Source organism: Leucopleurus acutus (genome assembly GCF_964270905.1).
Source record: "Leucopleurus acutus genome assembly, chromosome: 2".
NCBI lineage: Eukaryota > Metazoa > Chordata > Mammalia > Artiodactyla > Delphinidae > Leucopleurus > Leucopleurus acutus.
This window is the reverse complement of record NC_139143.1, coordinates 29,591,391-29,606,526: the sequence shown is the minus strand read 5'-3', so window position 1 is coordinate 29,606,526 and position 15,136 is coordinate 29,591,391. Positions and strand designations below refer to the sequence as shown.

The 15,136-nt window shown below is 37.3% G+C and overlaps 1 protein-coding gene across 1 annotated transcript in view; it reads right to left on the bottom strand.

Moving 5' to 3' along the window:
• PLD5 (phospholipase D family member 5) overlaps window positions 1–15,136 on the bottom strand; it is a gene marked incomplete at both ends in the record, with an annotated part of 494,399 nt that overhangs the window by 174,894 nt on the left and 304,369 nt on the right. The window contains one exon of the mRNA XM_082833648.1: window positions 7,540–7,651. Coding sequence (XP_082689774.1) covers window positions 7,540–7,651 — 112 coding nt within the window. The remainder of the gene's footprint in view (window positions 1–7,539; window positions 7,652–15,136) is intronic.

The window sequence follows — 15,136 nt, the reverse complement described above, 5'->3', positions numbered from 1 at the left end:
TGGTATCTTCTATGTTGACCTCAGGAGACTGTCTCTTCTCCGGTGTATTTCAGGTTTCTGATTTCATTATATTGTTTTCCTATAGAACCTTCATATAAAAAACTGATTTATGGGGGCTTCCCTGGTGGCGCAGTGGTTGAGAGTCTGCCTGCCGATGCAGGGGACACGGGTTCGTGCCCCAGTCCGGAAAGATCCCACATGCCGCGGAGCGGCTGGGCCCGTGAGCCATGGCCGCTGAGCCTGCGCGTCCGGAGCCTGTGCTCCGCTATGGGAGAGGCCACAACAGTGAGAGGCCCGCGTACCGAAAAAAAAAAAAAAAAAAACCCAAAAAACCCACAACTGATTTGCATAACCTCTTTCCTATTTCAGGTAATAGAGCAGGGTTTTTCTTGTTTGTTTGTTTTGATAGGAACACTTCCTATCATTGGATGCTCTAGCCATGAAGAGTTCTGTTGAAGACATCCCTGTTTCCTAATAGCCAGTCCAGCTTGGATTTTCTGAATTTCTACTTACTCAGTATGCTCACTGCACTACAAAGAAGCCCCATTAAAAGAGGTTTGGTTTAGAATCTACCTCCCTCGGTGTGGTATTAGGAGAGGTCGAGTTTAACTTAATTATTAAAGGGTTTCTAAGTTGAATTTTCTTTTTTTTGAATTTTCTAATTTATTGTTGAATTCTAAAGTAACCCTCATTACTGTACTGCCACTGATTCTGAAACAGTTTTCACATTTTAACATCTTTGACATTGGGATGCATCTTATGATTGTTTTAGGTGGGGTGGCAGTTGTGACAGAGTTGTCACTTCGTAGTCTTGGTTGTTATTCCTGGTGGCATGACAGGGGCCCCAAAGGTTTATCAATATTCAGTCAACAAACCACTTAAGAGCCTTTTGAGGAAGGAGTATGAGGCCTGCTTACTGTCAGAATATCTTCCTTTGACATTTTTGAGTAAGCTTTGAAAACAAGCAGAATGAACATCTACTTAGAAAAAGAGACATTAGCAGAGAATCTGTTTCTTAAAGTTACAGAGTAATAAACATCAATGCTTTTTATGGTGCAGAGATAATAGTGAGTAGAAAATATGGGCATCAATGACCCAGACACAGAAAGTGATTCAGAAAAACTGGACTCTGTGTAGATGTTTTAAGAATTCCTTGATCAGTTTATTTCACTTATATCAGTCTTCTCTACCAAACTGTGAATTCTCTGAAATCAGGAGGGCTCATGCATTATCAATTAAAGATAGAAAATTAGTCAATTTTCTATCTTTAAAGTCCAGCTTGCTCGCATCTGTCAGATATTCAAGGAATGGTTGCTGAATAAATAATGAATGAACAATGGAAGAAAAAAATGGTAAGAGCAACTAGGGAAAAGAGAGGAAGTCTAAAGGAAAATATTAAGGGTAAGGCTTATAAGGGACCTTGAAGGATGAAAAGGAGCTTGAGCGAGGGTATTTCAGGCACAGGGAAAAGCATGTTTTAGGAAACAGCCCTGAAAAAGTACATGTGTTTAGGAAATCACAACTAGTTTTCACATACTTGGAAAATAAACAACAAGAATGGTAAGAATGAAACTGAAAAGGGAGATTTCAGATCCTGAATGATTTCAAATGTTTTCTTTTTTCTTTTTTAAAGAAGTGTAGACTTTATTTCTAGGTCACTGATTCTAATCTTTTATGCCTTTAATTTCACTAGTCATTTTATTAAAGAATTATGTGATAATGAACAAGTAAAAGCCTGTCTTTTTCCTAAAACAAAATTATTTTCTGACTTTATTTATTTTTAATATTCGGTAGACTACTGGCAAATATTTTAATCATATATATAAAGTACACTGAATTGCTATGGTTTTGAAAGACAAACAAAAAATGATTCTTTCTAATTATAAATTTCATTGCAACAAAGCTATAAAATACAAAGTAGTCAGGGGGAATGAATGGGTGGAGCACAGATGATTTTTAAGGCAGTGAGAATACCCTGTATGATATTACAGTGGTGGATATATGTCATTATACATTTGTCCACATTCATAGGATATATAACACCAAGATTGAATCCTAAGGTAAAATGGATTTGGGGTGATCATGATGTGTCAATACAGGTTCATCCTTGGTGAAAAATATACTGTTGGGAAAGTGGTGTTGATAATGCAGGAGGCAATGCATGTGTGGGGTAGGCAGTACACAGGAAATCTCTGTACATTCCTCTTAATTTTGTTGTAAACCTAAAACTCCTCTAAAAACAGGCTTCAAAAATACAGTAGTATTGTTGAGCAATATATTTTGCTTATGACTAAAAGACATAGCCAAAAATAAAAATTTTACTAATAGTATAAATTTTCAGTAATATTGCTGTGATGTTACAAGTATCAGGTTTGATGAAAAACGGGACATCAAAGGCATTTGCTGGGAGGCATGAGCAGGGGGAACAGGACTTAAGAGATATGTCACAGTTACTTCCTAGCAAGCTAAATGTTGGTAGCAGAGGGCATACCCCACTTGAAGGTGGATATGGAGAAAGAAACAGAGGATTCCAATGACAATATTACACCTTATTTAGCTTGTCTTTGAGGCCTACCAGTTAGGATTATGCATTAGGCAATGAGAAGCCACTTTACATATACTCCACTTTTGGCTATGATGAAGTAGCTTTTAGACTGACACTCTGGCCAAGACAACTTTAAGAGCTGATGAAATACAGAAACAAAACTGAAAAGTTATATAATGGCATCACATTAACAGGCCTAAAGATTTATAAAGTAAATTTATTTCTACAAATAAAAATGTATAAAGTAATTTTCCACAAATTTCAAATGTTTGAAATCATAGAGTATATTCTTCTGACCATAGTGAAGATAACAAAAAGATAAATAGAACAATCTTTCAAATGTTTAGAGATCAAGGATTACAATTCTAAATAAACCATGGTTCAAAGTAGCAATTAAAGTAGAAATTAGAAACCTTTTTGAACTGAAAAATACTTTAGTAATTTTGTCATATCAAAAACTTGAGAGATGTAGCTAAAACAGTAGTAAGAGGCCTTGCCATGTTTATGGAGTAGAAGACTCAATACTGTCAATGTCAATTCTCCCGAAGTTTATCTAAAGAGTCAACATAATTCTAATAAAAATTTCAGCATTTTTGTGACAAACTGATTCCAAATTTTATTTTTAAATCTGAAGGGCCAAGAATAACTAACACGGTTTTAAAGATGAAAAACAAAGATGAAAAAATTACACCACCTGATTTAACATGTATTATAAAGCCACAGTAAATAAACAATGTGGTATTTGTCCTAAGATAGATAAGTAGACTAACTGGAATGTAATACATAGGGAATATAGAAACGGACCCAAACACATAGTCACCCAATTTTCAACAAGGATGCCTCTGAAATGCAGTGAAGAAAAAAATTTGTTTTTAGTAAACGGCTTTCCATATAAATAAAAACTGATCTTCAACCCTGCTTCACCTCATATATAAAAAGTAAGTCCAGATCTAAATAGAATTAACTCTGAAAGGTAAAACAATACAGAATTTAGAACACAACAAATGAGGATATCTTTATGACTTTGTGATGACAAATATTTTTTATACAGGATGCAATGAGCACCAACAATAAAGGAGTACTTAATAAACTGGATTTCATTAAATTAAGACCTTCTATTTATCTAAAGACACCATTAGAAGAGTGGAAAAACAAGCTTCAAATGGGAGAAGATAATTGAAATACATATAGCCAAAAAAGGATTCAAATCCAGCCTATTAATCAAGAATAGGCCAATAAAAAAAACAAAAATAAAATAACAACGGGCACAATACTTGAACAGGCACTTCAACAAAGAAGATATAGAAATGGTCAATAAGTATATGAGAAGATGCTCAACATCATTAGTCATCAGGGGAAAAAAAATTAAAGTCACGTCATGCTACATATCCATCAGGATGGCTAAAATAAAAAAGACAAAGAATGCCAGATTTTGTGAGAATATGGAGCAAATGAAACTTTCATGTGTTGTCTGTGGTGGTGTAAACTGGTATAACCACTTTGGAAGCTGACGGGCAATGTCTATTGAAGTTGAACATACATAGCCTGTGATGTCGGCAATTCCGCTCCTGGTAAATATCGAAAGAAATGAGTATAAACAGGCACCAAAAAGACATACAAGAATGGTCATAGCACCATATTATTTACAATAACAAAAAAGTGGGAAAAATCCAAATGTCCATCATCAGTAGAATCCATAAATTATATTTACATGATGGAATATCATATAAAAATGTAAAAGGGCAAACTACTTTTATACACAACATATATGGATCTTATAAAATTGAGCAAAAGAATCCAGATATGAAAGAGTATGTACTTAATAAGTCAATTTATATAAAATTCAAAAAAAGCACAAATATAATCTATAATGGCAGAAGTTGAAATAGTGGTCAGCTGTGCAGAAGATACTGACTTCAAAGGGTAATGAAAACATTTCCTGAGACATCTGCAATGCTGTACATCACGATCTGTGAAGGGATTATTCAGAAGTGTTTACTTCATAAAAATTCCTAGAGCTATACACTTAATACTGTGCTCTTCATTGCAGGTATGATATTTCTCAGTTAAAAGGTGTATGTAACACTCGGGCATACTCATACACACACCCGATTTAGGTGGGGATGTGAGCTGATAATAATCATGTTGTGGAGGATCCCTTTGGTAGCTGCATGGAGATCAGATGGTGGGAGGGTGAGAAGATCAGAAGTTGGGAAGAGAGAAAGTAGCTGTGGCTAGGTCTGGGCAAGGTATTAAATACCTGCACTAGGGCAGGTGTAGCTGAGAAGGGACTGTAATATCTAGGAGAGAGACTCAGGGGCAGATCCTATAGAATCTGGTCTGTTAGATGTGAAGAATGAGAGTGTGGAGTGAGTGGGCGGTTGGAAATTCAGGTAAAGGAAGCTGCTGTTGGAGCTACTGAGCGAGGGGAAGGGGTATGCAGGTTAACACGCTGCCTATGAGATGCTATTGGGGGATACAAGTGGAGATGGTGAGCAAGTGAAATTAGGAAAACTGATCAGTGAAACTCTGAATTTACAGGGAGACTTGTCTAGAATGAAATCCCTGCCGGGGTTTAAGGACTTCAAGGAGGTTGGGTTTCAAAAGCACCCCACCTTCCAGCCACAGGGTGAGACCTTGGAGGATTATCTTCTGACTTCTGAGTCAAGGAGTGGGGAGCATGTGGCACAGTGACTAACCTGCAATCTCACCCCACCCATGGAGGGCTCTGTGGCCTTGGGCCACCTCACATCTCCAGCCCACTGCGCCTTCGCTGGGCCAATGTCTGCACTAAATCTTTACCATTTCCTGGGGAAGCCTCACTCTTGTTCTTTTTCACAATAAATTTGATTAACTTCTAAACTCAGTAACTCCTTCACAGCTGAAGTAGCTCATGGCTAGTCTCACACTTATCTGTTTTTTTGTGGACTATTTCTGGACAAACCTTCCTGGAACTTTACCAAAAGACTAGGAACTCTCCCTAAAGAAATTTAAAGATAACCCCAAAGCAAAGTATTCCAACAGAGATTTAAAATGGTTTCATAAAAATATCATTTTTTCTTAAATGCACTGTGATTATATACTATGTCTCTGCCACAGGGTGAGAGCAGAGAAATACAAAAACTGCGTTTTAAAGATGCATATATATTACACCTATGCGCATTAATAAAAGCCAGATAGGCTCACTCTAGGTACATAGGGAATAGCTGTGAGAACCCTGGGTCCTGTTTATTGTTCTCCCATTGTGAAGGAAAACCATTTTCTTATTTTGATAAGAACTCCTATTAGACATTAACAAAGCCTGAGCTGTAGTGACATATGCATATACTTGTGAAATTCAAACACTTCTTTTGTGTGAGAAGCACTGACTATAATGAAACTTTAATTCATAGTTCACAATAGAAATGTAAGCAAGGGCTTTATCTATAAATTCATTAATTGCTATTCCCTGCCTAAAGTAGCCAAATACTCAGCAGCAACTAAAAAAGGCTGTCATACCCCCAGTACTGCCTAGTTTTAACTTTTGGTTGAGTTTATAAGGTTTAGAATGGCTACGGCAAGGAACAGAACTATGGATGTACAGTCAAGAAGCAACTGAAGTCTCAGGCTATATCCCTCTCTTCCTAACTCATCTGCTTTTTACCCTTCTGGGGTAATCAAACCCCAAGGACATGCAAGTAGCTTCCATGAGAAAAATCATCTGCAAATACAGGTAAATACAGGCACTCAGAGTTAGCCTAAAGTAATCCACTCCTAAATATGCGTCAGATAACAAATTTTCAGATAGAAATTCAATTTACAGTGGGAACCCAATTTCATATTTTTTAAACAGTTTAAGTATTCATACATTTCTAATCCATGTTGGTTGTATCTGTCAATCCACTGAACTAGGTATTTTCTAGTTTTTCAAGTATATTGTGCTGTGCTCAAGTAGCAGGGTGAAGCTTTCAGACCTAGCAGTAACTCATGTAAGTTTTCTTTATTTTCCCATGCATAGAAAATAGAATGTGCATGGTGGTAAGCCCACATGCCTGGCCAAGCTTTTGTCTTCTCTATTTAATTTCTTTTCATAGGCTTTATCACTTTCCATTTTTCTTCTGCAGAAGGAAAGGCCACTTGGGCTCACTTACTTGCCTCATAGTCTGTTCCATTTTTTAGAAAGTATTTTATTTTCACTTACTGATGTAGGGAAGATGACAAGCAAAAATGCCCAATATGTTTAAACAGCACACATGTGAGATGTAGTATCATCAGGTGAAACACTGACACTCACTGGGGCCAACACCTTGTCCTCTCCCGGGGACACCCAGCATCTTGAACATTTTCACTAGCTCACACCTGCCAATTTCTTTCATAGGCTTACAGTTTGGATAGTAAATTCAGGGTGAAAGTTTTTGATAAATCAGTAAAAACTTTTTGTGAGAGTTCAGTTAGTAAAGATACAGCAAAATTAAGAAATTTATTTTATAATTATCCTCAGTGTTGTGAGACAAATTGCAAAGTGGCCATACAAATGATGATCTCCTGTGGAATTGTCTTAAAAGTTGTGAATTAGGCAGTGTTTCATAGACTCCTACATCTGACTATATTATTTCAAAGAATATATGTAGCATGAGGAGAATTTCCATTTGATGGTCAAGAGAAAAGCAGAAATCCAATGTTTGTTCTGATAAGAAGCGGCTCTTCTCTCTAATCACATCACTGAAGTGTCAGAGAGGGAAAGATTCTGCTTTCCAGTTAATTATCATCTAATGGCTAGTAAATTATTTTGCATAAGCTAATATGCAACAACACTATTTAAAAAATCCCAGTAGAATTAACTAATTAGTTCTCTCATTTAAAGGCTTTAATCAAGCTGTTTTTCCAAGGAGAAATAAGAAGTGCACTAAGTCAAGTGTGTTGATTATAAAGAAATCATGTACTGCTCTATGTAGAATTAAAGGTACCGGCACAGAACACCCAGAGGTAGAGTACCATGTCAACCTTGGCCTTACCCTTTGATTTCAAGGCTTCTAATACCTTTGAATCAGCTGTTACATCACTCACTAGCTTGATTTCAACATTTTGAGAAGTCAGTTGGAGCAACTTTTCGAAAAGACGTTGACCCTAGAAAAAATATTCAGAACCAAAGTCAGAAAACCTACAAGTATGCTATTTTAAGTAGGAATAAATAAACATTGAAAATTAAAACTATTCATTCAAATTTTAAAAGGCAAGCACTTCACCCCTTGGCAGCACTTCATAAATTCAAAAGAGTTTATGGAAATAGAGTAGTAGTAGGAACACAGATTACATTGTTGTTTTGAGTATTGTGCAATTCAACAATTATTGCAATAGTCATTTCAATGCTACGATGCAAATCTACTCTTCTTTTACTTTTTCATGAACTCAAATTATCTACACGTGAAGAGGCAGAGCATATTAAACAGTTGTGATTGGACCCAGAAAGACCTGGATTCCAGCTGGTTTTCCAATTTACAAACTCCGTTTCTTAATCTCATTAATTTCCAGTTTCTTCTTCAGTAAAAGATAGATAATATTAGTATTTACTTTAAAAGGTTTTTGTGAGGATTAAGAGATAGTAGTAGGTAAGTATCCTTTAAGTGTTAGCCATTATGGGGGGAATCATGACTACTTATCAGGGATTTGCCTAAATTCACCTTCTTGTTTAAAACGTATTTTACTGAATTCAACTTATGGTCTGCCTAGAAATCTATAATTATTAGCCCAGCCTAAAAATAACTGAAAAAAATAAAAAGTAAAGGCTTTCCTTATAAGATTTTCACAAACATAATTTTTTTAGTAAATTTTTTTTTTTAACCTCAGGGACACTCTGAATAGTGGTAGGTCCATAGCTATTATATCATCTTAGGTGAGTGGATTGCAACATTATCCTTTTTATTTTCTCTGTGTGTTTTCATAGACTCCTCATTATCATAAGAGGGAACTGGTCTTCTTTTATTGGTTCTTCAGAATGTTGTTATTCAGCCACAAACTCAAATGCCTTCGGAGGCTAAACAGGCAATAAGGCTTTGGTATTAATGGCCCCAAGTGGCAGAGTCTTATCTTACTTTGATAAGAATACATTATTGATAATGATCATGTAGAAAGAATTTGAAGACTGAAAAGAGAAAATGGATGAAATGTAGATGTACAGCAGTGATTCCTGCAATTCAGCCTTAGAAAAGAATGAAGCCAAAGATCAAAACCCTAAAGCTTTGGAATATTAAGGAGGAGGGAGCTGGTATGCCAGTGCTAGGGCGACAGCTGACAGCAGGGAGGAGCGTCTGGCATAATCCAGCCATGCTCCTGCCTAGAGCTGGTGCAGTATAGCCTAAGCTCCATAATCCTTGGAAGTTAGAGAAAAGAGGAGTTGCACCCCATGTCAGGCATGGAGGCTTCCTTTTTGTCTAACTAAGTGTGCTGATAAAGGTTGCCCAAATAGAACTCACCAAAAGTGACCAAATTACTTTGCATGCAAAGCGTGGAGGCAGCCTCCCCACAAAGCAGGTATTCCTATGAGGTACGTAGAATGAGTGCATCAGGCAGTTGCAAATTACTTTTTTAATAAAGAGGTGAGAGGGAAGAGGGAGGGAGAGAGAAAGAGAGATATGAAGAGATAGAGGGAGAAGGATAAGGAAAAAACAGCTGCTGATTTGCTGATTTCAGGGTCTACATAAATTTCAAATTTACTATGGAGAAATGAGGGCTTGGCAGTGAGAGTCTCAGACACTGGATGTGAGGGAAGATGCACTTGGTGGGGCTTTGTGGATTTTCCTGCAGAGCTGCCACCAACACAACCTCCTCCCTGTGAGCTTTGTCACTCTGCCGAGTTGTGCACTATACTCTTGTCACACACCCTTGAAGGTTTGGTGATGCCTACATAGCCCAGATTTCTAGAGCCCAGACTCATGGTCATCTCACAGTCACATAAATTGTTTGTATTTTTCACTTTCACAAAGGGAAAGGGCATATGTACTTTGTGTGTTATGTAAGTCCCCATAGTTAGTGAGCCAGTATTTTTAAAGACTTTTTTTTTTTTTTGATGTGGACCATTTTTAAAGTCTTTATTGAACTTGTTACAATATTGCTTCTGCTTTATGTTTTGCTTTTTTGGCTGCAACGCATGTGAGATCTTAGCTCTCGGACCAGGGATCAAAACCACACCCCCTGCATTGGAAGGCTAAGTCTTAACCACTGGACCGCCAGGGAAGTCTCAAGCCAGTATTTTTAAACAAATGCTTTTATTTTTGCTCTTAGTTAACAATAAATTTAGCACAAATGAAACATAAGAGATCTTCTAACCTATCTGTACTTCTGGCTCTGAGCCTTAAATTTATCTCACTGTGTTATTTTTGTGAGATTTAAAATAAAGACCAGAACTATCAAACATGAATGAAAATAGAAACTCCAAAAGCTACAGATAGTAACAGACTGTCATTAAATAAAGCTTATTTTTACTTCAATATGTGCTGATTACTTACACCAGGAGTCTTAAAATTTTTAAATATAGTGCTCACTGTAATGAACTTGTGCTGGGGTAGAATTTCTGTACTTGGGCTTGAGGCAGAACTTCTATTAAATTTCCCCTGTTTTCAGTGTCTTACCTCCCAGTCCACCCATTTTTGCTAGGACATTCAAAATGTAATTATTTCAAAGGTATGAAACACTTATTCTATGCTGAGATCTGCAGTAAGGCCCACTGCTCTCTGAGTTAAATTTACTCATCATGTTTTCGTAAAGGAATAACAAAAGCCCCTTGGCTTTTAAACATCAGCAGTTTAAAGACTTGCTCTTTCTGGTGAGAAACATTAGCTAACATTTTAAACTTAAATAAATCATCTTGAAGTTAGCTAGTGGCTCAGGCACATTGACCTACTTTAAGCCATTTTTTTCCAATGTCTGCAAAAACCTTATGATGGACAGTACAATCCTGGACAGAGAGCTGTACCGCAAGGAAAGAGATCCAGCTCAGCCCCTTTGTGACTCTGAAGAGGCTGCTTAACCCAAGAGAGTAGGGGTTATAAATACTGCCTATTTCTGTTGACCCAAAACAACTCATAGGCAGGATGAAATGCCACAATAAAATGTGAAGGGGAAAAACAAAAATACCAAAGAGAAATCAGAAGATAATCCTCTGATAGGACTAAAAAAAAGAAGTCCTCTGGCTGGACTAAAACTCTACGATTTTAGAGCTAAATTAGAAGAGTAATTAAAGAACACTGTTGAGGCCCAAATTAGTGGCCCAAAGACCAAATGGAAGAAATATCTCAAAGCACAAACATGCATGCACACACACATACACAAAAGTATAAGGGTGACGAGGGGAGAAAAGGGTGATCGATAAATTGAAGATATATAACATGTGGCTAATAGGTGTATTAGAAGAGAAAAAGAGACAAAAAGAATACGTTTGTGAATAACAGAAGAAAAAAGTGTCCAACTTGAGGAAAGACATAGATTTACATGTTGGAAAGATAACTGAAGATGGAGGCAAATGTAATGTGGGAAGTCACATCTAGGCACATTCTGTAGAATTAATCAATACCAAGGAGAGAGAGGAATTCTTACAAACTCCCGGCCCAAAACAGAACAAAACAAAAAGGTACCTATCAAGGAAAATGGATCAGACTGGCGTGGAGCTAACCATCGGCAACACTAAACCAGCACTTGGTGGTGACAGACCATGGAAGAAAAAGAGTGAAGCCCAGTAGTGCTTTACCCAGTCAAGGATTTTACCTGCCAGTGGGAAAGAAAAAAATATTTGCAGATATATACAGGTTTAGAGACTGTATTACCTACATAACCCATATGAGGAACATATTCAATGAAGAGCTCTAACCAAACAGTAAATAACACTAAAAGCCATCAAGGAGGATAAAGGAAAGAAGAAATAATTGGTTATCAATGTGATATGAATATGTGTTTGATGTACTTGCTAGGACACTTTATAGGGGAAGGCCTACTAAGAATCTATTACATGCATTCCCAGTGCTATTACCCTAAAGGGACTGAAAATTGATTCTTTGCGGTGTGAGTGTAGAGATGTGTGTGTAGATGAAAGTTACTCTTTTTTATTAATAAAACATAGATATACATACAGTAAATATGCAATATATCTGTGGTATTAAAATTTCATGGTGGGGGCAGGATTAGGAAAAAATGTCTAAAAATTTCCCAAGTAAGGTGATAATGAAAAAAAGGTTGAGAAACACTGATCTACAACAAATTGGATAAAGGATCTCAGTAAAAATTAGAATAAGAGGTGAGGAGGGCTTAAAAGGACTAGATGTGAAAAAGGTCATAGTAATGGAACTGACAGTTATAAACTGGTATGTACCAAACAACATAGTGGCTAAATACATAAAGCAAAAGGTAATAAAAAGGCAATTAAACTACCAACTACCACTGGGCTTCCTTGGTGGCGCAGTGATTGAGAGTCCGCCTGCCGATGCAGGGGACACAGGTTCGTGCCCCGGTCCGGGAAGATCCCACATGCCGCGGAGCGGCTGGGCCCATGAGCCATGGCTGCTGAGCCTGCGTGTCCAGAGCCTGTGCTCCTCAACGGGAGAGGCCACAACAGTGAGAGGCCTGCGTACCGCAAAAAAAAACAAAACAGAAACAAAAACAAAAAAACAAACACTACCACTTTAAAATATGTCTTTCAAGCCTGGGTAGATCTAATAGAAAATAAATGAGGATATATGAAAATTAAATAATACAATCAATAAAGTTGATTATGTGTACATTTATATATTTTTCATTTTATATATCAAGCCCCTCAAAACAATATTTGTCTGTGGAACATTTATTAAAAAAACCTTCCTGTAACTGCCATTAAGAAAACTTGAACAATGGTTAAAATGAAATATTCTACAGGCTTCATTCTCTGCTCATAATGTAACAAAATGAGAGACACACCATTAACATGTAACTCATAAAACAAATCTTAACTACTTGAACATTTTAAAACTCACTCTTAGATTATCCTTACATCAAAAGAGAAAAGAAATGTGAATTTTTCTATTCTCTAGGAAACTATGAACAGTTGAGCTCTTCATAGCAAAACCATGAAATGAAGAAATATTTGGTGTCAGAGAGAAATTTTTAACTGTAAATGTCTTCAGTATTATTAAAAATGAACCATAGAGTCATAGTAATCATATTAATATGGTAGTGGCATAGGAATGGATAAACAGACAAGGGGACTTACAGAGAATCCAGAAATAGTACTACACATGATTTTTATTTAAAACATGCTATTTTAATTCAGTCTGAAAGAGGTGAAGCGGTTTAATCTGGCACAAGTGGAAGATACCCCTATATTACACTACATAGAAAAATATATTCTCAGGAAGAATAAGGATACACCAACACTTTCAAGAAAATCTGGGCAACTACATCTACAGTCTTGGAGTGGTAAAAACCTTAATCACGCTGTAGGAGGCTAAATAATGGCCTCCAAAGACGTCAGGTCCTAATCTGGAAACTGTCAACGAAATAGAATCTTTGCAGATGTGATTAAATTAAAGGTTTTGAGATGAGGAGATTATCCTGGATTATTTGAGTGAGCCCTAAAGGCAATCGTAGTAGAGATAGGCAGAAGGGACTCTGACACACCCAGAGGAGGAGGGAGTGTGAACACGGAGCAGGCAGATTTGAAGATCCTGGCCTTGAGGACTGGGGTGACATAGCAGCAGGCCAAGGGATGCCAGCAGCTACCAGAAGCTGGAAGGGGTAAGGAGTGTATTCTCCCCTAGAACATGGTGGCTACCCTCTGGAGGGAGCACCCCTCTGCTGACACCTTGGCTTTGGCCCAGTAAAACTAATTTCAGACTTCTGGCTTCCAGAACTGCAAGAGAATAAATTTCTGTTATTTTAAGCCACAGTGTGTGCTAATCTGTTGCACTGGCCACAGAAAACTAATAAACAAGCCAGCTATATAGAAGTAATAAAAGATATATAGAACTATAAAAGTAAAAAAATTATAGAGCAAAAGATACCACAAAGTTAATGAAAAACAGTAAAAGTCTGGAATAAATATTTGTTATGCAAATGAGAAACAAAGAGTTAACAGCTGTACCCTACAAAAATAAATTAAAAATTAGTAAGAAAAGGCCAATAGCCCAACCAAATGTGGGCAAAGTATAGATTAGACAAGCCTAAGAAGAGCAAGCCTACATGGCTAGCAGACATAAAGAGATGCTTTATGTTGACGAGAGAAGCATGACACAAAGCAATATAGAGATCTCTCTTTGCACTCAAAGAGACAAGAAATAATTTATGAGTGGCAGCATTTACTCTTGTCAACGATTTGGGGAAAGAGTACTCTAACATATTGCTTCCTTCCACACAGGAATCTCACATCTAGAGGCCCATCCCAAAGAAACAAAGGCACCAAAATATGCGTGTGCGCTTATGATTATATATCTTAGGTATGCTATCATGATACACACACACACACACACACACACACACACACACACACACACACACACGATAAAAAGTTTAAATCAGAGTAAAAAGGGACATAAGGACTGATTAAACATTTGATGATACAGTCATGAGAAAACAAGATTTAGCATTTATTTGAAGATACAGTGTCCTTTTTTTTTTTTTTCTTGCAGTACGCGGGCCTCTCACTGTTGTGGCCTCTCCCATTGCGGAGCACAGGCTCCGGACGCGCAGGCTCAGCGGCCATGGCTCACGGGCCCAGCCGCTCCGCGGCATGTGGGATCTTCCCGGACCGGGGCACGAACCCGTGTCCCCTGCATCGGCAGGCGGACTCTCAACCACTGCGCCACCAGGGAAGCCTGATACAGTGTCCTTTTAAAGCAATACACTTGCCTTGACTTTTTTTAAATTTGTGACTTAACAGACAAAACCACACATGCATCAACCCCTCTTGACTCAATTTATTAGTTAATTTATTTAACCAGTCAGTATTATCTATAAGATTGACCTCTTATTTATTTACTATATTTACTGAAATTTTTTGTTACTATACTTACTGAAAAAAGTTTTCTTCAGTTTAGAACATATACTAAAATTTTCTTATTTACTTATTATATTTACTGAAATACACAAAGTTTGCCAAGGGTATAAATATATTACTTACTTATATATTTTTCAGTGTCAACTTTTACTCTCAAATACCCCCAGGACAAGGAAAAATGTCTTTTGAGCAAATTTATCCAACACATTTGCTGGATGCCTGCTATGTGCCACAAACTTTAATAAGTATTGGAGATAAATGATAAATAAGCAAATACAGCAAATGTGTCAGATGATAGGTAAAGGAGGTACAGGCCTAGGAGAAATACAGCAAGGGCCCTAATAACCCAGTCCAAGGCACTCAGGGAAAGTTCCCCCAAAAAGGGGAGGAAAGAAAAAATATTCAGGTGGAGATCTGTGGCAGAGACATAAGTAGGAGCACATCATGAAGGGTCTTGTAAGCCTGGACAAACAGTCTACACCTCACCTGGAAAACAGTGTGGACCTCTGAAGGATTTTACATAGGGAAGGGCATAATCAAATTTTTTTTCTGAAAGAAAACTCCTGACTACAAATTGGAGAAGGACTGGTACAGGG